Source organism: Anomaloglossus baeobatrachus, chromosome 4 (genome assembly GCF_048569485.1).
Source record: "Anomaloglossus baeobatrachus isolate aAnoBae1 chromosome 4, aAnoBae1.hap1, whole genome shotgun sequence".
Lineage (NCBI taxonomy): Eukaryota > Metazoa > Chordata > Amphibia > Anura > Aromobatidae > Anomaloglossus > Anomaloglossus baeobatrachus.
Window position 1 is genome coordinate 242,477,008 of NC_134356.1, and position 26,838 is coordinate 242,503,845.

The 26,838-nt window shown below is 47.7% G+C and overlaps 1 protein-coding gene across 1 annotated transcript in view; it reads left to right on the plus strand.

Moving 5' to 3' along the window:
- PTPRQ (protein tyrosine phosphatase receptor type Q) overlaps nt 1-26,838 on the plus strand; it is an 855,789-nt gene that overhangs the window by 74,938 nt on the left and 754,013 nt on the right. Inside the window, exons 10-13 of the mRNA XM_075342420.1 lie at nt 1,461-1,727; nt 20,129-20,259; nt 22,431-22,560; nt 23,359-23,509. Coding sequence (XP_075198535.1) covers nt 1,461-1,727; nt 20,129-20,259; nt 22,431-22,560; nt 23,359-23,509 — 679 coding nt within the window. The remainder of the gene's footprint in view (nt 1-1,460; nt 1,728-20,128; nt 20,260-22,430; nt 22,561-23,358; nt 23,510-26,838) is intronic.

Genomic DNA, 26,838 nt, shown 5'->3' on the forward strand with positions numbered 1-26,838 from the left:
GTAGATAGGCAGCGTTCGGGGTTTGAGATACAGCAGGACCGGATGGCAATGCAGGATCGGCTCTAAAAGAGAGAGAGGTAAGTATCTCACAGGAACACAAGGAGACCTGACTCCTAGCTTGGGAAACACGAAGAACAGGCCCCGCCCCCTTGGACATTAATCCCCTTTATACCCTGTACCTGTGTGCATCATTTCCTGTCAGTGGACACTGGCCCTTTAAGAAAGGGTCAGTGACCGCGCGCGCGCCCTAATGCGCATGCGCGCGGCCCGGGTGCCAGAAGCCAGGGCAGGAAGCTGAGAGGAGGAAGCAGCAGAGCCGGCCAGGGGCTGGGAAGCCGACGGGCGCCGGGAGCGGGGACCAGGAGGCCTGGGAAGCGCGGCCAATGGAGGCTGGAGAGCGGGGAGCGTGGCAGGTGAGCCGGGGAGCGGAGCAGAGGACCCGGGGAGCGTGACAACATATGACTTTGCACCAGGCTGGTCAATCAAAAGAAGAGCCACAGATGCCACCTGATAATACGCACTACTCGCTCTATTGTCCAGTACCACAGACCACTGTCATTGTGGATGGTATGGAAAGTCTAAATATATTTGCCCTGACTCTACTCCCTTCAGCCTCCTCCAACATAGAGTCCCATGTAAATAAACGTCACCCTCTAACTTCAGCCCCATTCAATATATTGTCACATCGAAACTCACATAAGTCTCCACTTGAGAACACCCAAACAACATCATTCCCCTCCTCCAGCATATAGTTTCATGTAAAAAATACAACAATTTCCCTTTTTAGTCTACAACATAAAGTACCATGTAAATAACATAACTTAATACCATTCAGCACCATTCAACCTACAGACCAGTGTTAATAATATCACTCTCATTTCTTCAGTCCCCTCCAGCATACAGTTTGAATGTAAAATCCATTACTCCCCTCTAGAGTTGATCAAAATAATTAGCAGGACTCTGCAGCCACTTCAGTATTTTGTGGATCACAGTAAATTTCTCCTTTCAGACCCTCAGTATACAGGCCCTTCCTGTAGTATATACTGCTCTCTTTCTCTCTTTGCACCACCACATTTTGCAGCACATTACTTCTCAGCCCCTCTGTATTGAGCCCCATCCTGCAGAACATCACTCCATTCAGACTCTCTATGTACAGCCTCATCCTGCAGCATATTGTTCCCCTCAGCCACCTGTCCTATAGTATAGTGCTCCTCATACAAACATCACATCCTGGTATAACCTCTGGACTGAAATGGAGAATCTACCTGCACAAATGATGAAGTAATGTCATTTCACCACCTGATGTCCTCTGCATTACTAATTTTTCATGACATTGAACATTACCAATCAATAGCACAATAATTGTGTTTTTCTCCATTATGTTATAAATAATACTAGACTCCTTTGTCACATAATACTCAAAATGATGATTAAAGATCGCCATTTTATTTTAATTGCAGGACCTAAACCAGTTACCCTTGTGGTCCCGATTGAGGAGAGCACACACACTGTTAAGCTCTTTGTCCAGATGCCCAATGTGGGCATATTTGATGGTATTGTAATAACAAGTACAAATTATGGAAACAGAACTATTTTCTTTCCTTTTGTGACACATGGCAAATATGTAATTGATCAGCTCCTGCCAGGTGCCGAGTATGATTTTATTGTTCACACCACAAGTAAGGACATGCTAAGTTTTCCATTTATGCTGTCATCAGTCAAGACGTGTAAGTATTTTTGATTATTGAAGTAAAGTAAGAAATGAAAACAAAACACATTTTTAAGGCACGGTTAAGTTACAGTAGTTTACTCTTGATTTTTACACATACAATTCTAGACAATAAGAAATACATTTAGTGTCGCCACATATGTAATAGTCCAAATGACGCTCTGGAATATTGTTGCTCTGCATAAAGATGGGCTAGGCTATAAGATTTCTAGCACACTGAAACTGAGGTGCAGTACAGTGGCCAAGACCATACAGCAGTTTAACAAGACAGGTTCTATTCAGAACAGGCCTTACCATGGTTGACAAAAGAAGTTGAGTGCACGTGCTTAGCGTCAGATATTGTCTTTCAAAATAGATATTTGTGTGTTGTCAGCATTGCTGCTAAAGTCCAAGGGGTGGGGGGTCAGCCTGTCAGTGCTCAGATCATATGTCACACAGTGCATAAATTGGTCTGCATGGTTTCTTCTTTAGATGATGCACAAGAAAGCCTGCAGTTTGCTGAACTGGACTAGCCTAGGCTAATCATGTCTCCAGACCTAAACCCTATTTAGCATCTGTGGGGCAACCTCAAATGAAAAGTGGGGGAGTACAAGGTCTCTAATATCCACCAGCTGCATGATGTGTCATGGAGGATGGAAGAGGATTCCAGTAGCTCCTGTTAAGCTCTAGTGAACTCCATGCTCAACAGAGACAAGACAGTACTTGAAAATTAATAGTGGCCACACAAAATATTAAAAATTTGGGCACAATTTGGCCATTTTTGCCTAGGGGTGTACTCACGTTTGTTGCTATCAGTTTAAACATTAATGGCTGTGTGTTAAATTTTTAGAGGGCACACCAAATTTACACTGTTATACAAGCTGTACACTGATTACCTTACATTCTATCAAAGCGTCATATCTTCAGTGTTGTCCAATGAAAAGATATAGTAAAATATTTACAAAAATGTGAGGGGTGTATTTACTTTTGTGATATACTGTATATATATTTAGCAGGTGAACTAAGTATTGAACACGTCACCAATTCTCTATGTAAATATATGTCTACAGGGCTATTGACATGAATTTCTCACCCGATGTCAGTATCAACCCATGAACACCACACAGAGACAAAGATATGAAACCACAGATGTCCATAAATTAAGCTATGTGCAATAATGACAAATGACAGAGGGAACACAGGGAAAATACTGAACACATGAACATGGAGAGGTGCAAAAAGCCATGAAAAGTCATAACACCAGCTGAAATCGATCAGTTATCATGGAGCAATCCTGCTACTCAGTTAAAAATAATATCAACTGGTTCAACTGATGGCCTATAAAAAGCCAAGGTGCCACACAAGAAACATCTCATGATGGGTAAAATCAATGAGCTGTTTCAAGATCTTTGTAACCTTATTGTTGCAAAACATACTAATAGCATTATTTACAGAAGAATTTCTACACTACTGAAAGTTCCAGTGAACACTGTTGGGGATATAATCCGGAAGTGGAAAGAACATTATTTCACCATATACTGGCCACGACCATGTGCTTCCCGCAGAGAAGGGAGAAGAATTATCAGAAGAGTTGGTTAAGAGTCAAGAACCACCTTTGGAGAGCTTCAGAAAGACCTGGAGTCAGCAGGTAAAATTGTCTCAAAGAAAACAATAAGTAATGCACTCAACCTCCATGGCCTGTATACATGCTCACCACTCAAAACTCCATTGCTGAACAAAAAACATGTTCAAGTGCATGTAAAGTTTTCTGAATAACATTTAGACAAGCCTGTGAAATACTGGGAGAATATAGTCGGAATAGATGAGACCAATATTGAATTCTTTGGATGCCATAATGCACACCATGTATGGAAGCAAAAGGCGCTGCATATCACCCCAAAAATACCATACCAAAGTGAAGTTTTGAGGTGGACACATCATGGTGTGGGGCGGTTTTTCAGCACTGGCAAATTTCTTATAATTGACTGAAGGATGGACAAATGTACTGAGACATTCTTCATTAAAAAACCTGCTGCCATCTACCAGGATGATGATGTACCAAAAGGGGACATTTCAGCAAGACAATGATCCCAAACACACATCCAAGGAAACTTTCAATTGATTTTAGAGAAAGAAAATAAAGCTGCTAGAATGTCCCAGTCAATGACCTGACCTGAATCCAATAGAAAATGTAGAAAACTAAAGTTCTGAGTTCATGGAAGGAGACCACAGAACCTTCAGGCTTTGAAGAGTATTTGTGTGGAAAAATGTGCCAAAATCACACCTGACCAATGTATGCAACTAGTTTCTCCATTTAGGCAGTGTCTTCAAGATGTCATCATTTCAGTAAGCATGTTCAATACTTTTTTCCAGAGTCATTTCTCATTATTACACATCACTAAATTTATGGACATCTATGATTTGATTTCTCTGCCCATGTTAATTGCATTGGTTGTTACATTTGGTGAGAAAATCATGACAATAGCACCCTTAGAAATATATTTACTTAGAAACTTAGAAAATTGGTGAAGTGTTTGATACTTATGTCATCCACTGTATATACAATTGTGGAAAAATAGTAATATCATTTCTAAAAAATGTAAATTTATCTAGTATCGATTATGAGCAACACACACTTACATACTTTGGCATGATATCACATAAGCTGATTACAGTAGCACAAGCAACATGCGGTCTGGCTTTGTTGTGTTAAAAATGGGCTCCTGGGACACTGTGGAAAAATGCCTGTATCACTGGTTCCACAATTGAGCTTCTCTGTATTCCAAGTGAAATTGTAAGTCACATACCAAGCCTAAAGCCTGCTTTACACGGGACGACTGATCGTGCGATTTCACGATCGATCGTACCCGCCCCCGTCGTTTGTGCGTCACGGGCAATTGATTGCCCGTGGCGCACAAACTCGTTAACCCCCCGTCACACGTACTTACCTCCCGGGCGACGTTGCTGAGGGCAGTGAACATCCACTTCTTGAAGTGGGAGGGATGTTCAGTGTCACAGTGACGTCACGCAGCGGCCGGCCAATAGAAGCGGAGGGGCGGAGATGAGCGGGACGTAAACATCCCGCCCACCTCCTTCCTTCCACATAGCCGGCGGAAGCCACGGGACGCAGGTAAGCGATGTTCATCGTTCCCGTGGTGTCACACGGAGCGACGTGTGCTGCCACGGGAAGGATGAACAACCGGCGCCATGTTTCAGAAACGATTTTATGAAACCTAGCGACGAGTACACGACTCACGATTTGTGAGCGATAGTGCATCGCTAGGAGGTGTCACACAGGCTGACGTCGCAAGCGACGCCGGATGTGCGTCACAAAAACCGTGACCCCGACGATCTATCGCACGATAGATCATCTCGTGTAAAGCACCTTTAAGGCATCAGTGCCTACAAAAACCATCAAATTGTGTTTGCCTAAAGCCTGCTTTACACGTTGCAATTTCGCATACGATATCGTATGCGATCTGCAACGCCCCCATCGTATGTGTGGCACGTTCAATTTGTTGAACGTGTCGCACATACGAATAACCCCCCGTCACACATACTTACCCATCCATACGACCTCGATGTGGGCGGCAAATGTCCACTTCCTGGAGTGGGAGGGACGTTCGACGTCACGCGGCAGCTGGCCAATAGAAGCGGAGGGGCGGAGCCGAGTGGGGCGTAAACATCCCGCCCACCTCTTCCTTCCACATTGTGGGCCGGGAGCCGCAGGACGCTGGTAAGATCTGTTCATCGTTCCCGGGGTGTCACACACTGCAATGTGTGCTACCCCGGGTACGATGAACAATCTGATGTGCAACTCTAGAGAAAGGTACGATGTGTATGCGATGAACGTTTTAACGTTCAATCGCAATTGCACGTACCTGTCACACACTGCAATGTAACTTACGATGCCGGATGTGCGTCACTTACAACGTGACCCCGCGGACACATTGTAAGATACATTGCAGCGTGTAAAGCGGGCTTTACATTGGGTTTCGAGATCATATAATCATGTCCAGCTCTAGGTGTTCTATTGACCTCACACCACCACTCCCATAGACTATCATGGTGCAAAGCAAGAGGAAAATGGACTCTGTAATGGAAGTGTATCTCCTTTAAAGTTGAATACCCACTTTTATGTTGGCTGCAATGATAGCCGGTGATTGGTTTGAAGACTACGTTGACAACACCAAGATTCCTTCACCAAGTAACATTAGAACAGACCTACTTTTAGGATTGTAGTAGAAGTTGGAATAATATACAGTAGCTGGAACCATCTTGTCTTCGTTCCAAGTACACTAACAGCTCTGCATTAGAGATGAGCGATGTTCGAGGCTTGAGGTTCGCCAATTTCATGTTCGAGTGATTTTGGGGGGTGTTCGAGACGTTCAACGAACTTGAGCTTTTTGGTAAAAGTTCGGCAGTTCGAGTTACGGTCGAGAACGGTTTGATCACCAAAAACGTGGCTTTTCACAGTAAGGCTATGTGGACACGTTGCTATCTGCATGCATCCTGCACAATCCCTCTCCCTTTCCTACTCACCGATCACGGGCGCCTCGCTACACGGCTGTCACAAATCTGCGGCATCTTTTCCTCTTTTGAAAATGGCTGCCGTTTCATTATTCAATCAGTTATTCCGTGCTTTCCCCGCCCACCGGCGCCCATGATTGGTTGCAGTCAGACATGCCTCCGCAGATGTCTCACTGCAACCAATCACAGCCGCTGGCGGGCGGCTCTATATCGTACAGTAAAATAAATAAATAAATAAATAAAAAAATGCGGTTCCCCCATATTTGATACCAGCCAGGATAAAGCCACACGGCTGGAGGCTAGTATTGTCAGGATGGGGAGCGCCATATTATGGGGAGCCCACCACCCTAACAATATCACCCAGCAGCTGTCCGGAATTGCTGCATCCATTAGATGCGACAGTCCCGGGACTCCACCCAGCTCATCCCGAATTGCCCTGGTGTGATGGCAATCGGGGTAATAATGAGTTAATCATGCCAGGCGTCTCACCGAGATACCTTCCATGATTAAACTGTAAGTGAAAGTAAAGAAACACACACAGCGAAAAATCCTTTATTTGGAATAAAAGACAAAAAAAAATCCTCTTTCACCATTTCATTAAAATCCCCAAATACCCCTCCAGGTCCGAAGTAATCCACACGACACTGTCAGCTCTGCTAGAGAACATGAGTGCTCTGTGTCCGCTCCACGTAGCACATGAAGAGAATCACGCTGTCACCTTAAACTTCAGTCTGCTTTGCAGATCTCAAGACTACAAAATCTGCCTATGTTCCTCATTGGAGCCAGTGGCTAAATGGATAGAGCGCTTGCCTAAGAAGCATAACTTCACGAGTTAAATTCCCGGCTGTGTTGGTAAAGATTTTTTTTATTTTCAATTAATTATTATTCTTTATTTATAATTGTATTTTAATTATGCACAGAGGGGAGTAGCCGGACATCAGCTGTGAGCCGCTTCACGGAATGATGCTGCATTCATTCATTCTCTCTCTTTCTGTCTTTCTCTCTTTCTGTCTTTCTTTCTTTCTGTCTTTCTTTCTTTCTGTCTTTCTTTCTGTCTTTCTTTCTGTCTTTCATTCTTTCTTTCTTTCTTTCTGTCTTTCTTTCTTTCTTTCTTTCTGTCTTTCTTTCTTTCTTTCTGTCTTTCTTTCTATCTTTCTTTCTGTCTTTCTATCTTTCTTTCTGTCTTTTTTTCTGTTTTTTTTTCTGTCTTTACTTTCTTTCTTTCTGTCTTTCTTTCTGTCTTTCTTTCTGTCTTTCTTTCTTTCTTTCTTTCTCCCTTTCTTTCTGTCTTTCTTTCTGTCTTTCTTTCTGTCTTTTTTCTGTCTTTCTTTCTGTCTTTCTTTCTGTCTTGCGTTCTTTCTCTCTTTCTTTCTGTCTTTCTTTCTTTCTCTCTTTCTTTCTGTCTTTCTTTCTGTCTTTTTTCTGTCTTTCTTTCTGTCTTTCTGTCTTTCTTTCTTTCTCTCTTTCTTTCTCTCTTTCTTTCTGTCTTTTTTCTGTCTTTCTTACTGTCTTTCTTTCTGTCTTTCTTTGTCTTTCTGTCTTTCCTGCTGTCTTTGTCTTTCTTTCTGTCTTTCTTTCTTTCTGTCTTTCTTTCTTTGTTTCTTCTTTTTATTGCACTGATGCATCAGCTGATTGTATAAAAGCCGTTTATACAATCAGCTGCTGTGTCGTGTGATTCAGGCCCTTTAACCTGACACATCATCTGATTGCTTTGCCTTCCAGCAAACCGATCAGATGATATTGGATCTGGATTGGACGGCGCGGGACCCTTGACCCAGGAGGGGGGTTCTTTATTTCAATAAAGATGGAGTCACTAATTTTGTTGTGTTTTATTTCTAATAAAAATATTTTTCTGTGTGTTGTGTTTTTTTTTATCTGTACTAGAAATTCATGGTGGCCATGTCTAATATTGGCGTGACACCATGAATTTCGGGCTTAGGGCCAGTTGATAATATACAGCTAGCCCTAACCCCATTATTACCCAGCAAGCCACCCGTCACCAGGGCAGCTGGAAGAGTTGGATACCGCGCCAGAAGATGGCGCTTCTATGAAAATGCCATTTTCTGGGGCAGCTGCGGACTGCAATTCGCAGCAGGGGTGCCCAGAAAGCTTGGGCACCCTGAGCTGCGGATTCCAATCCCCAGCTGCCTAGTTGTACCTGGCTGGACACAAAAATTGGGCGAAGCCCACGTCATTTTTTTTTTAATAATTTCATGAAATTCATGAAATAATTAAAAAAAAAAAAAGGGCTTCCCTATATTTTTGGTTCCCAGCCGGGTACAAATAGGCAGCTGGGGGTTGGGGGCAGCCCGTAGCTGCCTGCTGTACCTGGCTAGCATACAAAAACATGGCAAAGCCCACATAATTTTTTGGGAGGGGGCAAAAAACTCCTGCATACAGTCCTGGATGGAGTATGCTGATCCTTGTAGTTTTGCAGCTGCTGTCTGTCTGTATGGAGGAGAGCAGACAGCAGCTGCAGAACGACAAGGCTCAGCATGCTCCATTCATTAGTGTATGCAGGAGAGCAGACAGCAGCTGCAGACTACAAGGCTCAGCATACTCCATCCAGGACTGTATGCAGGAGTTTTTTGCCCACCAAAAAAATGACGTGGGCTTCGCTTATATTTTTGTATGCTAGCCAGGTACAGCAGGCAGGTACGGCTGCCCCTAACCCCTAGTTGCCTATTTGTACCCGGCTGGGAACAAAAAAAATAGGGAAGCCCTTTTTTTAATTATTTCATAAATTTCATGACATAATTAAAAAAAAAATCGACATGAGCTTCGCCATATTTTTGTGTCCAGCCAGGTACAACTAGGCAGCTGGTGATTGGAATCCGCAGCACAGGTTGGCCTGAGCATTGTGGGCCCCTCTGCTGCAAATTGCAGTCCGCAGCCGTCCCAGAAAATGGCACTTTCATAGAAGTGCCATCATATAGCGTTGTATCCAACTCTTCCAGCAGCCTTGAAGCCTGGTGGCTTTCTGGGTAATCATGAGTTAATACTAGCTTTGTTTTACTAGCTAGTATTAAGCCAGAGATTCTTCATGTCAGGCAAGTTTGACCCAGCCATTAAGAATTTCCAATAAAGGGTTAAAAAAAAAAAGACACCACACAGAGAAAAAATACTTTAATACAAATAAATACACAAACACACTTAGAGACTCCATGTTTATTACTCCCTGTCAGCCCTCCACGATCCATGGTCTTCTGTCTTCTTTCTCCTTCAACCCAAGCAGCTCTCCTACATTAGACAGCGCTGCATGGGAGGAAGACGCTGCTGCTCCCCGTGTAGTCTATTCACTCAGTGAGTGAGCGAGCAGAGGCTGCCGGCTGTAAGCAGTGACGTCACCGCTGACAGGCGGGTTGCTATAGCAACGGTGATCTCCGTTATTGACCGGCTGTGGCAGATGGTGAAGAACGGAACGGGGAAGCAGAATGGGGAAGCCGACCATGTGCCAGAGCATTTTGCCGGTATACGGAGATGCTGGAACGATCACCGCGTACCGGAGAGATGCAATGACAGGACCTAGCATGACGTCAAAGTCATGTGACCAGTCTGTAGCCAATGAGATAATAGACACGTGACTGGCCACATGTTTTTTTTGACGTCACGGAAGGTCCTATCATCAGTGCTGGTTACCGGGAGGACGCAGCGATTATCGGAAGGAAAAGTGTCGGGAGACAGAGTGCAGGACGCGTCGCGGGGACCTGTAAGTGTAATGGCAATGTTTATTAACTGTATGTGTACATTTATAATGTGTTTTTATGTGTTTGTGTTTGCCTGCCATTGGTTTCAATGGGGTTCGAGAGGTTCGTTGAACGGTTCGTCGAACATTCGTTGAACGCTGCCTCCGTTCGTTGAACTGAACCGAACTCGAGCCTTCAGAGGCTCGCTCATCTCTACTCTGCCTTACATTGATATGGTCATGGAGACAGTGGTACAGTCATTTCTCCAAAGTTTTCCACTAGCCATTTTTCACCACAAAAACACCTGACTAAATATCATTGGTTCTCCTGTTAGCAGTTGCCTAAATGTTACCATGGCCTGTGGTGACTTGTCTGCCATTGAGTCAGCAATTTCAATGGGTGCTGCCAGCAGCAGATCTTGATTTGTGTGCCCAGATGCATTCAGAGTAGCAGAACATTCCTCAGACAACCATTAGTAAGATTATTGATAACATGCCAAGTTGTATAGATGCTTGTGTGACGCCCTGGGCAAGCCAGGGGTCACAGGTCACAACACCACCACACCCCACACTCCAGGTAGGCACATCACAGCTAAACTACAAATCCTTGTTGCCTTCCTCCAGAGACTGATGATTCACACCAGGGGGTGGGCCAGGCGGTTGGCTCCGCCCACCAAGGAGATCACAGTTCTGGAGGCGGGAGAAACCAGGCAGAGTAGCCCGGGGAGGGCAAGAGTGAACAGGAGATTAGCTCAGGGGGAGCTGGAGTGAGGAGCTAAGTGAAGGAGTAAGCAAGTAGTGAAAGTAGAAAAGTGGTAAAGGAGGAAAGCAAGTGAGGTGACAAGAAGGAAGGAAAGCCTGAAGGGTCCAGCTTTGTGTAGGGCCAGATCAGCAAGGTCAGCGACGGCGGTGACTGTCTGGAGGGGGACCGTTTGGAAGTTCCTGGAAGGACCCCGTTGGCTGTGTGCCCGGTGGTCTGGAGCAGTGTTCCGAAGGACAGTCAGCACCAGGGCAGGGGCCTCTCGGACCCCGGCAAGGCTAGGAGTCGCCAAATTTGCCGAATCCGTCAGTGAAGGGGACGTAGATCCCCCAGCAACCAAGTCCCGATTGAAGGCAACAGCTCAACCTGAAGCAGAGAGACACCGCCACCGCCAAGGCACCAGTTTCTCAGGGCCAGCGCCTGCGGGCAAAGTGTAGAGCTCCTCCGGCCCAGATTGTAGTCGGGGAGCGGGTAACCGGAGGGAATCCACCGCTACCACAAGTCAACCATAGGTGCAAGGAAGAGGGACACCTCCGTCACCTACCGGGAGTGCAGGTGCAGCCGTCTGTGGGACCGTCCTACCAGCCGTTTGGTTTACCGTACAAACTGTGTCCGTGTCTCAGGCTGAGTGAGTACTACAGTGCCGCAAGGCACAGCGCTGCCCCCGCGTCCCTGAGCCCACCAGGCCCCGCACCTCACAAACCATCACCGGGCCCCGGGATCACCAACCCCTGCCCACGGAGGGGCAACACAACACCTGGCTGCTCCGCATCACCATCCCCGGGACCCCCGCATTGAGCAGCGGTGGTGAAATCACCACAACCGTGGGTGGCGTCACGAACTATAACAATCCCCGCACCCAACAAACCCCTTTCACTCACGGGCGAGGAGTGCCGCTCGAGAAACCCCCGGGATCCGGCCTACGGCTCGAGCCACCACTGAGCAGCGGCCGCCGGACCCGAGCAGAAGGGGGTGAGCGCGGTGTGCTGACACCCTCCTCCCCGCCCGCGACAACTTGGCGTCACGAACAGGATCTTACCGCTCTGCCGTCTGGTAGAGGTGCGCCTTGTTACCGCCGGAGGTATCCGGCAGAAAAATTGCAGAAGCCGCCATCTTTGGCGCGAAAAGTTCCCGCTCGAGCGTCTTCTCGAGCAGTAGAGGCGCGAAGGCCAAGACCCCGCCCCGAGAGAGGAGGGGCCGGAAAGAGCTAAGGGGGACGGAAACAAGATGTCTGCGCCCGACGGAGCCGCTGGAGGAGCGGTGGTCGCAGCCGCAGAGGCACACGCGGATGGGAATGGGCCTGCCCAGGTCCCGGCCGTACCGGCGGGAGGTGCCGCGGCCCCCGCGCTCGCTCAGGTCATGCCGTTCTCCTTGCCCTATGCGCCCGGAGCTGCCTGGCTACCGCAGTATGACGGGAAACCGGATGCCCTACAGGCCTTCCGGAAAAAGCTTAACCCGTTGCTAGAGCTGTACCCCCTGACTGATAAGCAACGTGCAGCGATAGTGCTAGGCCAGCTAACCGGTGTGGCGGAGCAGGAAGCGGAGACCTGGGCCGAGGGGGACCGGCTCTCTGTAGCCACCATCTTTGAGAAGCTACAGACTGCCTTCGAGACCCGGACTGAAGCTGAGCTGAGGATGCAGTTTTACCAGTGCCGGCAACGAGCTGGGGATAGCATTCGGGACTATGCTCTACGTCTGCAGACCGCCCTCCGCACGCTGAAGCGGGTGAACCCTATTAATGAGGCGGATAGCAACAAGATGTTAGTGGAGCAATTTGCGCAGGGGATGAGGTCCCCTGAGGATCGTAAACAACTCCGGCTGTGGGTCCTGGAACACCCTGATGTGGACTTTGCTGTGTTAAAGGAGCGGGCCATTAAAGCACTACAGCCCCCAGCTGCCGAAGTTCTGGAACCCGCCCCGTGGCCCGTTGAGACGGCTCCCGTTGTGGCGGCCTCAGCCAAACCAACCTCTCCAATACCTGCAGCCCCGAGCAGCACGGTGGAAGAACTGGCAGCCCAGGTCCGTCGTATGGACGGAGACCTTGCCAAAATCCTTGCTGCACTACAACCTCTAACCAGATCTCAGCCTTCAGCACAGATACAGCTTGCTGACAGCCCTGAAGATGTACCCTGGATGCAGCGGAGGTGCTAATCCCCCGCGGAGCAGGCCTCCAATCTGCTACAAGTGCCGTAAGCCGGGGCATTACTATCGAGAGTGCCCATTAAACGAGCAACCCCTGGGGCCCCGGGCCAATCCTCAGGAGTAGAACCCCGTGGCCCCTCGGACTGGCGGGATCGGTATATCGGAGCTCGACCCATCATTCCCGTGGTTGTGGACGGTATACCGGTGATGGCTCTCTTGGACACTGGATCCCAGGTAACCACCATACCATACACATTGTACCAGCGGTATTGGGGGACGGACGAGCTGGCACCCCCAGATACTAGTATAACGCTGATTGCTGCCAATGGACTCCCTTTGACCCAAGTGGGGTATAAGCAGGTGGCCATGACAGTGGGGCAAGCTGAACTGCAACACCAGGGTATGATTGTGATCATGAATGAGCCCAGTGATCATAACCCGAAGATAGTGCTGGGAACCAATGTGATGGAGCACTGTATGGGTGATGTGTTGGCCCTATTGCAACAGCTGGCCGCCACGGCGGCAGGGAGCCGACAGAGCTGTGCAGCGTGAAATTCGTGCCTTGATGTACCGCCAGCATGTAAATTCAACAGGAGGAGAGATTGGTGGCGTGAGAGTGATGGATGCGGCCCCGTTGCTTGTGCCCCCCAGAAGTGAGATGATGAATTGGTGTAGGGCAGCCGTAGGACCTCAGGGGCGTGACTACCCTGCCATGATGGAGCCCATACCCTCCGAGCACTGGCCCACCGTAATAGCCGCCCGAGGGGTGGTAGACGTGAAAAAGGGGAGGGTGCCCGTGAGGGTGTTGAATTGTGGGGAGGAAGAGGTCAGGCTCCCCCGGTATGCTACCATCGCCAAACTGCTCACCCTAGATCCTCACACCATCCATAAAACCAGGCCCTCAGTCTCCCCACCTGCTACCAGCACTTCCCCACCGCAGGGGGAGGTGAAAGAGTGGCACCAACAGCTACATGTGGGCACTGACGATACCCCTACACATCACAAAGCGGGGGTATACAGGGTGGTGCAGGAGTATGAACAGGTATTCAGTAAGCACCCACTAGACTTCGGGCAGATCAAAGGGGTCCAACATCACATCCCCACTGGTGAACACCCCCCTATCAAAGAGAGGTACCGGCCTATTCCCCCTGCACATTACCAGTGTGCCAAAGACATGTTGAGGAATATGAAGGAGGCAGGGGTCATTCGGGATAGCTGTAGTCCCTGGGCCGCTCCGTTGGTACTGGTCAAGAAGAAGGATGGTACCATGCGGATGTGTGTGGACTACCGGAAGATTAATCAGATAACCCACAAAGATGCCTACCCGCTGCCCCGTATTGAAGAATCGTTGGCCGCGCTGCGGACGGCAAATTATTTCTCTACCCTGGACCTCACCAGTGGGTACTGGCAAGTGGCCGTGGCCCCAGAAGACCGGGAGAAAACCGCCTTCACCACCCCGATGGGGCTTTGCGAATTCAATAGCATGCCGTTTGGGCTGTGCAATGCCCCTGGGACCTTCCAACGGCTGATGGAGTGCTGTTTGGGACATTTAAACTTCGAGACCGTCCTGCTATACTTGGATGATGTGATTGTTTATTCCCAGACGTATGAAGCCCATCTGGAGCACCTGGCCGAGGTGTTCGCGTCCCTTGCCAAGTACGGGATGAAATTGAAGCCCTCTAAATGCCACCTGCTGAAGCCCAGGGTGCAGTATCTCGGGCACGTGGTGAGTGCGGATGGTGTCGCTCCCGACCCTGAGAAGATCACTGCCATCCAGAGCTGGCCGAGACCAACTACAGTAAGAGAAGTAAGGCAGTTCCTGGGTCTGGTGGGGTACTACCGGCGCTTCATCAAGGGGTACACGAAGATGGCTGCCTCCATGCAAGACCTCCTCGTGGGACAGACCAAAGGGGGGAGACCAGCCCCACTGGTGTGGGAGGACAGGCATGAGGAGTCCTTCCGTCAGCTGAAGGAGGCCTTGACCGGAGAAGAGGTCCTGGCGTATCTGGACTACGGCTGCCCATTCATTCTCCACACTGATGCCAGCAATGTGGGTTTGGGGGCAGTCCTATCCCAGGTCCAGGAAGGCAAAGAGAAAGTGATTGCCTATGCTAGTCGAAAACTCCGGCCGACCGAAAGGAACCCTGAGAACTATAGCTCTTTCAAGCTTGAGCTCCTGGCACTGGTGTGGGCTATCACCGAGCGGTTCCGCCACTACCTGGCCGCCGCAAAGTTCACCGCTTTTACGGATAACAATCCGTTGACTCACCTGGACACGGCCAAACTGGGTGCATTAGAACAGCGGTGGGTAGCCAGACTAGCCAACTACGACTTCACCATCAAATATAGGGCCGGTCGTGTCAACATCAATGCTGATGCCCTCTCTCGAATGCCCCACTTGTCAGAAGGTGAGTGCAAAGATGATGACCTCGAGGAGATCGAGTTGCCTGCATTCCACCGGCCATCAGGTGAGAAGATCCATGTCCATCAACAACGGGTGAATCTGGATCCGCTACCTAGTCAGAAGTGGCGAGAAGCTCAAAATCAGGCGCCTGCGGTCCACTTGGTCAAGAACCTGGTAGAGCAAGGCGCCGCCGGGATGGACCCTGCCGCCCCAGCGGAGGCCCAACGCTTGTGGAAAGAACGGGCCCGATTGTGCCTGCATCAGGGGAGGCTGTACCGGGAGCTGATTAACCCGAAGACCCACGAGAAGACCCGCCAGCTGGTTATTCCCCAGGCTGATGTGCCCACCGTTCTGCAGGCGTACCATGATGGAGCCGGCCACTTCGGATGGAAGAAGCTGGAGATGCTGTTAAGAGAGCGGTTCTATTGGAGTGGGATGCGGGAATCGGTAGAAGCCTGGTGTCGAGAATGTGGTCCTTGTACGCTGAGAAGGAAGGATGAAGCTAGCCAGAAGGCCCCCCTGCATCCCATCGTTACACACCAACCGTTGGAGCTGGTCGCCTTGGACCATGTGAAGCTCACCCCCAGCCGAAGTGGGTATACCTACGCTCTGACCATAGTGGACCATTATTCTCGGTTCATGGTGGTTGTCCCGGTCAAGGACTTAACCGGCCGTACCGCTGCGAGAGCGTTCCAGGCGTACTTCTGTCGGCCCCATGGATACCCTGAGAGGGTGCTCACCGACCAAGGTCCAGCCTTTGAAGCGGAGGTATTCCATGAGTTTTGTCAGCTGTATGGTTGCAAGAAGATCCGGACCACTCCTTACCATGCCCAGACCAACGGTATGTGTGAGAAGATGAATCATCTAGTCCTGGGTCTCCTCAAGACGTTGCCACTAGAGGAACGGAACCTGTGGCCGGAGAAGCTGCCTGACTTGGTCGATATGTACAATAATATCCCGTCCAGCTCGACAAAGTGCACCCCAGCGTATCTGATGAGAGCTCGGCCTGGCCGGCTGCCCGTGGATTTGGAAATGGGATTGGAAGCCCCAGAGACGCTCCCCGCAACGGCTGAATGGGATGCCCGGCGGAGGGTGCAGTACCGACAGATTCAGGAGTATGTGGAGAAGAACCTGGGTCAGAGTCGAAAACAGCAGGAGCGGCACTTCAATCAGAGAGCGGCTGCCGGGCCTTTCCAGCCTGGAGATGTGGTGTTGAAGCGGAAGAGAAAAACCCACAAGCTGGATGATCAGTGGGAACAAACCCCCTACGTCATTCAGCCCACCGGATGGGAAAATGGAAAGACTTACCAGATCAGTCGCGACCAAGGGGGCACTTTGGCCACGGTTTCTCGGGACCATTTGAAAAGGTGCCCACCAGCCTTGAGGACAATGCCGGAGGTGCCAGCTCCTCCCCCAGCGGAAAAGGAAAAAGAGGTGATCCACACGGTGATGGGTGACTTCCCCGCAGACTGGCCTATGCAGAACGGCGCGGTGATTCTTCCAGTGATACTGTTCCCACAACCTGTGGATGAAGAAGTAGTGGAAGCGGTCAACCGTGAGCCAGAACCGATGCCAGTGCCCAGGGATGAACCTATGCCCAGCTCCCCTATGCCTCCACCTGTCCCACACGAAAGCCGGGAGGTGGAACCAGTTGTTCCCTCTGCCACACTGCCCAGCACCACTGACACCGGGCCCCGAAGGTCCACCCGTTCCAACCTAGGTAGACCCCCACTTAGGTACAGGGAGACCGTTCTGTGATAAAAGGGGTCAGGGAATGTGCAGAGAAGTTGTTTGTTTGTTTAAAAGTTGAAAATGAAAAATGATTGATCCAAGAAGAAGTTACCTGATTGTCTGTAGTGATTGAACCGGCCGGAGCCGGCACCGTTGTCCCCGTGGGGACCGTTTAAAAATGCATGGGAACTATCCATGGACAAGCCCGTGAACTTGCAGGGCAACCACAGACGTTAGTGGCTTGTAAATATGTTGGTTACCGTTACCGTTTTCTGCAGTGCCGCCTCCGGAGAGGCAGGTTGGAGGGAGGGCCCTCAGCAGAGCAGGCTGGGGCCCAGCCACCAAAGGAACCGGTGGCTACCCTCTGGAGGGAAGGACAGATCCCGCTCGGGTACCGTGTGCTGGACTGTGGGTCAAGGGGTGCTGCCTGGGCTTTAGGGGCAGCATCAGGGCCAGGTTGCTTGGGTGGGAGAGAGCGGAAACCGTAACCGTAAACCGTTGCAACGTTAAAGAAATGTGCCTCCCGTTTTGGGAAGAGTTATTAAAAATGTATATATGTTGATTTTCCAAATGTTATCTTTTTCAGAAAAAAAAATAAAACCGGTGTAGGACGGCAGCCCGCGGACGGTCTGCATTTTGCTAAGGGGGAATGTGACGCCCTGGGCAAGCCAGGGGTCACAGGTCACAACACCACCAAACCCCACACTCCAGGTAGGCACATCACAGCTAAACTACAAATCCTTGTTGCCTTCCTCCAGAGACTGATGATTCACACCAGGGGGTGGGCCAGGCGGTTGGCTCCGCCCACCAAGGAGATCACAGTTCTGGAGGCGGTAGAAACCAGGCAGAGTAGCCCGGGGAGGGCAAGAGTGAACAGGAGATTAGCTCAGGGGGAGCTGGAGTGAGGAGCTAAGTGAAGGAGTAAGCAAGTAAGTAGTGAAAGAAGAAAAGTGGTAAAGGAGGAAAGCAAGTGAGGTGACAAGAAGGAAGGAAAGCCTGAAGGGTCCAGCTTTGTGTAGGGCCAGATAAGCAAGGTCAGTGACGGCGGTGACTGTCTGGAGGGGGACCGTTTGGAAGTTCCTGGAAGGACCCCGTTGGCTGTGTGCCCGGTGGTCTGGAGCAGTGTTCCGAAGGACAGTCAGCACCAGGGCAGGGGCCTCTCGGACCCCGGCAAGGCTAGGAGTCGCCAAATTTGCCGAATCCGTCAGTGAAGGGGACGTAGATCCCCCAGCAACCAAGTCCCGATTGAAGGCAACAGCTCAACCTGAAGCAGAGAGACACCGCCACCGCCAAGGCACCAGTTTCTCAGGGCCAGCGCCTGCGGGCAAAGTGTAGAGCTCCTCCGGCCCAGATTGTAGTCGGGGAGCGGGTAACCGGAGGGAATCCACCGCTACCACAAGTCAACCATAGGTGCAAGGAAGAGGGACATCACCGTCACCTACCGGGAGTGCAGGTGCAGCCGTCTGTGGGACCGTCCTACCAGCCGTTTGGTTTACCGTACAAACTGTGTCCGTGTCTCAGGCTGAGTGAGTACTACAGTGCCGCAAGGCACAGCGCTGCCCCCGCGTCCCTGCGCCCACCAGGCCCTGCACCTCACAAACCATCACCGGGCCCCGGGATCACCAACCCCTGCCCACGGAGGGGCAACACAACACCTGGCTGCTCCGCATCACCATCCCCGGGACCCCCGCATTGAGCAGCGGTGGTGAAATCACCACAACCGTGGGTGGCGTCACGAACTATAACAATCCCCGCACCCAACAAACCCCTTTCACTCACGGGCGAGGAGTGCCGCTCGAGAAACCCCCGGGATCCGGCCTACGGCTCGAGCCACCACTGAGCAGCGGCCGCCGGACCCGAGCAGAAGGGGGTGAGCGCGGTGTGCTGACACCCTCCTCCCCGCCCGCGACACTTGCATTTTTGCATATGGCGGCTATATTTTATACTTAATAAATCGAGATGTTTTAAAAATTTTGTGTACATTTTTTATGATTTGCAAATTATTAACTTGTCTATTCATTTTGTTACCACCAGAATGTGTTTGACTTTATGAGAACCTGTGGCCAGGTCAAAAATGGCCAGTTTTTGCTCCTAATTTTTTCCTAATGCTCCCGTGAATATTCAGGGTTTTTTTTGTTTGTTTTTTAAATCAGTCATTCTATTCCAGTGATATCTACTTATATTTAGTGTTACGTTTTATGGTCTGCACAAGGGGGTGGCTCATAGGATTCTCTGGGGGTGTCGTTAAAGTCATTGTCCACTACTTGGACAATCGCTTCTAATTTCCCATCTTTGTTCTGTTAAAATAAAAAAGCTTATACTCACCTCCAGTGCCAATGCAGCTCCAGTGGTTTTGGCATTTGCGTTCTCGGGGCTCACGTATGGTTGTGACATCACATGAACCTTCCCCCAATCACCACCGGCTTTTCTCTCCCCGTCTTCGGACAAATGATTAATCAACAGGAAGTAAGTGAAAGCTGCAGCTCTCACTTCCTGTTGATTAATTATTTGTCCAAAGGCGGGGATAGAGAAGCCAGCGGTGATTGGGCACGGGGCTTGCTTGGTGTCACAACCTCACGTGAGCTCCGGGAATGCGATCGCAAACACTGCTGTAACTGCGACAGTATGGGAGGTGAGCATAAGCTTTTTAAGTTTAATGGGGTCAAACAAGGGGAATAAGATGATTTGGACCAAGTAGTGGACAACACCTTTAAGCTGTTATGTCTTATTACCCTGTGAGCCACCCCTTGATAAAGACCATACAAATTTGCACTTAACAAATAGGCCTATATCTCTGGGACAGTCTGGTGGATTTAAAACGCACAAATCCCCCCGACCAGAATATTCTATAGTAGTAGTGGGAACAAAAGAAGATTAAAACTGCTTTTGAGCTGATGACAGGTCCTCATTGATATAAAGTGTATATTATTTTTTTGATAGCTGTAGTTCCATAATATCATAAATATTGTCACTTATATTGTCCTCTGGAAATTAATAATATGAAATTCATGCTCTAGCCAGTAGTACTCAAAAACAAAATTGTGTTCCTTTTTAATGCTAATCGTGTAATGGCAGTATTTAGGTTTTCTTGTATTGACCTTGTATAAATATCGTTACCGTCTTGTATATTCACTTCTAACATATGACTAATTTTTCATTGATTATTAGGTTTGGCGAGTCCAACTAATGTACGTGCAGGAGGCGTAACGGAACATTATGTACAAGTCATTTGGGATAGAGCTGAAGGAAATTTTCAGCAGTATGAAATTATTTGCAATAACTGCTCCAATTTCATTACAGTAAGGGAATCTATGACTTTTCAGCCTAATGGCAGCATGTACTGGTTATGAAGAGGACGATAAAAAGCATTACTAAAGGAATCACATCGGTTTAATCTACCCTATCAAGCTCATGTAATGGCTCTGTGAAAAGCATGTTTCTACTGCAAAGACTATCCAAAAATGTAGTGATTTACCCATCCAATTCCATGGACCATATGAGTGCCAATAGTGTTGTAGGCTAGTAGGCCAGCACAATAATAGCCACACTAGAGTGGCCTTTTATGCCAGAAACATATGCTGTTTGTTATCCAATTTTTTAAGACAGAGTATCATCTAGTATGATGAAGAACAGCTAATTCTTCCTTTTCTTCTACTTAGCTAGTTGTTATATTGTTCTCCCGATAAAGTAAAGCTATTCCTAATGGGTATCTGTCAGCACGTTTTTGCTATCTAATCTTAGAGCATAAGGTAGAGCCAGAGATATTGATTCCAGCATGTTACTTACTGGGCTGCTTGCTGTAGTTTTGATGAAATCACTAATCAGTAGGAAATTATTACTAGAGGACTAGTAAACCCAAGCTGCCATGATGTTGGAGATATCCATGACCACTGTATAACTTACCCCCACCACTAAGTGGTGTGGGCGGGGTTATACAGAGTTCAGCATTCAAAGAACTGGTAGTTCTGCAGCAGATACAACTGTGATGTTATCAAAACTGCAGTAAAGAGCCCATTAAAGGGAACGTATCATGTCCCTCTTGCCCTCCAACCCACCAGCATTCATATATTTACTACTAAAAAACCCTGTCTAACCTTCGGAGATCCTATCAAGTTAGTGCAGAAAGACGCGCGCATGCATGGGATTTGCGCAGAGCTGGCGATAATGCCCACAAAAGGCATGATAACATACTTAGGAGGCAGACTAGTCTGGGTAAACTAACTCCACATTGACTAGTCAAAAACCTCATTAGCATATTAAAAGAGAGTTCACTTTAAGCTAAGGACACACGACGAGTAAAACGGAGCGAGTGGAATGCGATAAAAAAAATCGCTTTCCACTCGGACCAATATTAGTCTATGGGGCAGCTCCTGTGAGCGACTTTTTTCTCAGCCCTAATCGAACCTAGAAAACAATCGCAGCATGCTGCGGGTGGAATCCGATTAGTTTTTACTCGCACCCATATAAGTATATGGGTGTGAGAGAAACATCGCACTGCACTCGGATGACACCGGAGTGCAGTGCGATATATTCATCAGCTGATAATGGAGGAGATAGGGAGATTAATGCCTCCCTATACTCCGCAGCTGTGGTCCAATTGCAGCACAGTGGCAAGACACTTGGCTTACACTCGCAGCAGAACGGGAGCTGAGGGTCATGCGACCCTTAAAGGAATTCTCCCATGAACAAAGTTCATTTCAGTCAAATCTTAGAATAATAATTATTTTAATTATTTCCATAATTGGATGTGTTCTAAAAAAGGTTCCTGTGCTGAGATAATCTTATACATGTGTCCCTGCTATGGCTCGGTGTGAGTGCCTGGATCAAAGGCAGGAAGATGACCCATGATATACATAGAAATCTGTCATGTAAACAAGTGCTATTAACCTGCAGGTATTGGGGTAATCTGCAGGTTGATAGTGTTCTGACGCCATGAGGCCGCCATGCTGAAAGGAAGTGATCTTTATTCCTCCCAGCAGCCTCGTGCGTCATAGATGGAGTGGCTGATGTGAATTCAGTCTACGCTTAGTGCATAGTGTAAGTAAGGCCCTGACTGACAGCCAGCTTTGCACTGACACAATGCTGAGCTGGCTGTCAGTCAGTGTCTCAAGTTGCGACAAAATTTTGTGTTTTTTCAAAGCATTTTACAACAGAATTCTGGCTTACAATATTTGATGAATCCGGAGCATAGTTCTAATTAGTTTATTAATAGGGATGATCGAATACCTCTAATATTCGGCTTCGCGAATATTCGGTGAATAGGTCGCCGCTATGCGAATATTCAATGCGCAATGTAAGTCTATAGGAAGCCCGAATAGTTCTGAATAGTTCTTATTCGGGTTTCCCATAGACTTACATTGCACATCGAATATTTGCGCATAGTCAAATAGCGGCGACCTATTCGGCAAATATTCGCGAAGCCGAATATTTGAGGTATTCGATCATCCCTATTATTAATATCTCATTTCAGGTCCAAAAAGTGATGCAAGAGACAGCATTGTTTTTGCAGTTATTACCTGGTACATTCTATACATTCTCGGTTTCCACAGAGAAGCAGTTCTTTAAGGATAGTGTGCCTGTTGTAATCCATATTCAAACAAGTAAGTGTTTAAGAAGACGTATCAACATATAATGGTAAATTCACAATGTCACAATACAAGCAACATATTACCGGTTACTGTGCATGAAAAACAAGTGTACCTAGTAGTGGTCTACCATTATGTATCATATTAGAGAATGAGAATGCTATGGAGCCAAGATTAGGGAATGAGGGTCATGCTGAATTGTTGCTTTTTCTTGCTTTGAATCTAAAAAAATATAGGTGGGGGGGTGCATTCTGAGTTACCATGGGGCCCTATGATTTATCTCAGTTTCCCTAGCCTCTGTGGGCACCATATGTTATACTGACTACCATTTGTTAAATTAAGAATATATTTTGATTACTGTCCCAAGAAATATATGTTGTGAAAAAAATACACATCAATAAAGTTAAATTGGTTCTATCCCTTCAGGAAAAATGATCTAATCCTTGAAACAGCGCTAAATGTATCCACAGGCTATGTCTGGTATTGCAGTTCAGCTTTATTACCTTCTAGGCACTTATCCACAATGGTTTGATTTGTAAAAAAAAGTAGACTCCATTTGCCTCCGACAACTACAATGTAACTGGAATAGTCCTGATGAAGGTGACAGGGTTACATGAAGCAGGTCCATTTTCAGAAATCAGTATGTTTAAAACATTCTTATAGCTGTAATTACTCATATTATATATAATATAAAGGCGATATAGACCAGAATTACAAATTATGATCTTAGTTTTGTTTTCTTACTATAGTCGCATTACTTGTCTCTACATAGGTTAATGCTAATTATTATTTTCTATACTGTTTTGTTTCAAGTTCCTAGTTCTGTAACATACGTAAACCACTCCACCGGTACAACATCAATATGTGTCAACTGGCAAACACCTTCTGGTCAGTTTGATGGGTACATAATTTCCATAAAAGATGAAAGCTCCATGAAAACAGAAACAGTGCAACCGGATGAAAGGTATTTTTTTTTATTCTGATATATAGTTGTTTTTAAAGGGAACCAATCACCAGGATTTTCGTACATAATGTCACGCTCCCGATGCCTCAGCACCGCTCCTTACCCGCTGATCCGGTCGCACCATCCCGACACCGCTCCGTACCCACTGATCCGGCCTCACCGTCATTGCACTGCTCCTTAACCACTGATCTAGTCCACGTGTCCACCGGTCATGGCTGCCGCTCCCGCTCGTGCTCTCCTGTGTCCTGCTCCTGGTCTTATGAGTCTGACTCTGAGTCTTAGCCACATGGTTCTGTATAGGACCAGGCCACGCCCACTCTCCTGGTCTTATAGGCCCAGCACACCTGTAGCAGGAAATTACATGAGGCTGTGCTGGGTATATAAGACTGGCCTTTCCATGTGGGCGGCGCCTGATCATCGTGTCCTGAAGCTTGTCTTTTGAGCTAGGTGCTCAGGTCCCCTTGTGCCGTGCCCTGTACTACTGCCTGTCTTTACCACCCGGCACCTGTACCAGTGTCCTGCACTGTCTCTTAGGAACTCCGTGACCCCAGTGACTTTGTTCTTCCTGTCCCCTGTGGGACGCGGCTCCCGTCCCAGCCACGCCAGTGCTCCGGCTGCCGTGTATCCTGCCCCACGGTGGGGTGCTTGGTCCAGCGGATCCACCTCCTGGGTCTACCAGTCCTCCCTGCCCTGACACATAACCTAAATCCAGTGCTATACTGGCACTATCAGGCTGATTCTATACATACCTTTACTGGTCAGCTCGGATGTTTAGGTTTTTAAATCAAAGAAATTACAGTAGTTTGTAAAAATCATCAGCTTCTTGAGTGACAGCAGCTGAGGAGCAGCTAATAGCTGTGGAGTATTCATAGTTATCCCCTCCTCCTGTTAGGATTAGTATAAGTATTAGATAATCGATTTCATTTTTGACTTGCAGGACCTGTGCTGAGGTCATTCCTATGTGACTAAAAGGCCGGGGCCTCAGCCAACAAAGCTGATACCAGGAAGCAACATTTTTCTGTTGGCTGAGGCCCCCCCTTTTAGTCACATGGGTATGACCTCAGCACAGGTCCTGCAAGGAAAAGAGTAAATCGATTATCTAATACTTATGCTAATTCTAACAGGGGGAGGGGATAACTATGAATATCCCCCCAGCTATTATCTGATCCGCAGCTGCTGCCACTCAAGAAGCTGATTATTTTATAAACTTTACTTTCTTGGATTTCAAAACCTTAACATCTGAGCTGACCACTACAGGTATGTATAGAATCAGCTTGATAGGGCCAGTATAGCACAAAAAGTTTGGTGATTGGCTCCCTTTAACAGTCTGTTTACAGACCACAATGGTCTTCTGCCCGAACCTATAACCTCATATACTCTGCAGCCCGCTTAATCCACCTCTCCCCTCGCTATTCCCCAGCCTCACCACTCTGCCAATCCCTTCACTGGCTTCCCATTGCTCAAAGACTCCAGTCCAAAACATTAACCATGACCTACAAAGCCATCCACAACCTGTCTCCTCCTTACATCTGTGACCTAGTCTCCCGGTACCTACCTGCACGCAACCTCAGATCCTCACAATATCGCCTTCTCTACTCCTGTCTTATCTCCTCTTCCCACAATCGTGTACAAAAATTCTCCCGTGTGTCCCCCATACTCTGGAACACTCTACTCCAGCAAATCAGACTCTCTCCTACCATGAAAAGCTTCAAGAGGAACCTGAAGACCCACCTCTTCCGACAAGCCTACAACCTACAATAACCCTCAGTCCAATACACCACTGCCCAACCAGCTCTGTCCTCACCTGTTGTACCCTGTTGTACCCTCACCCATTCCCTGTAGACTGTGAGCCCTCGCGGGCAGGGTCCTCTCTCCTCCTATACCAGTCTGTTTTGTATTGTTAATGATTGTTGTACTAGTTTTTATGTATACCCTTTTTCACTTGTAAAGCGCCATGGAATTAATGGCACTATAATAATAAATAATAATAATAATAATGTGTGCAGGGACAGTCTGGAACTGAAATTCAGCCCTGGCATTTGAAAGCACACAGGCAAATACTGTCCCAGCTTTTAGACCCAGAATTTGGTATCTATTACCCTGCCTGCAAAAAATGAAGATTAACTACAAGTATGCAAATCGCGTACATGCAGTCAAATGACTGTCCGCTGTCGGGAGTGTCCTCACAGCGTGCGTCTGCCTCAGTCCCTTTAACCATAAAAGGGCTGATATTACAAACATACAGTGACCATATAATGATAGTATAATTCTATACCAGTGCTCTGCAGACCATATATGTGTATACTGTATAGGTTTTCACCAGGGACATTCTTACTAATTTTTGCCATTCATTTTATTCCTTTTCCATTCAGCCTCAATTATTATGACCATTTTTTTTGTATCTATAACACGTCCCTGCAAAATATAATACACAGACATGTTTGGCTTACTGCTTCCCAGCACCCTCATCACATTCTCCCATCTCTGCAATCCATATAGTGTTATATCCAGTGCACTAGACTGAAATAATGTCCTTCCTTTGCCCTATATAGTAATCATACCCTCCTATTGTGTCCTCCCCAATAACAGTGTCCCCTCTGTGTTCCCTACAGAATAATATACTTACTCCTCTATACTTCCTCATAGCAATAATACACTCCTGTGCCTTTTTACAGATACAGCCCCCTATAGAATTAATAAACCATGTGCTTCCATCTAATATATAAAGCTGAGTGTATGTGTGTGTATATGTATGTATGTGTGTGTATGTACAGTCAGGGCCAGAAATATTTGGACAGTGACACAAGTTTTGTTATTTTAGCTGTTTACAAAAACATGTTCAGAAATACAATTATATATATAATATGGGCTGAAAGTGCACACTCCCAGCTGCAATATGAGAGTTTTCACATCCAAATCGGAGAAAGGGTTTAGGAATCATAGCTCTGTAATGCATAGCCTCCTCTTTTTCAAGGGACCAAAAGTAATTGGACAAGGGACTCTAAGGGCTGCAATTAACTCTGAAGGCGTCTCCCTTGTTAACCTGTAATCAATGAAGTAGTTAAAAGGTCTGGGGTTGATTACAGGTATGTGGTTTTGCATTTGGAAGCTGTTGCTGTGACCAGACAACATGCGGTCTAAGGAACTCTCTATTGAGGTGAAGCAGAACATCCTGAGGCTGAAAAAAAAGAAAAAATCCATCAGAGAGATAGCAGACATGCTTGGAGTAGCAAAATCAACAGTCGGGTACATTCTGAGAAAAAAGGAATTGACTGGTGAGCTTGGGAACTCAAAAAGGCCTGGGCGTCCACGGATGACAACAGTGGTGG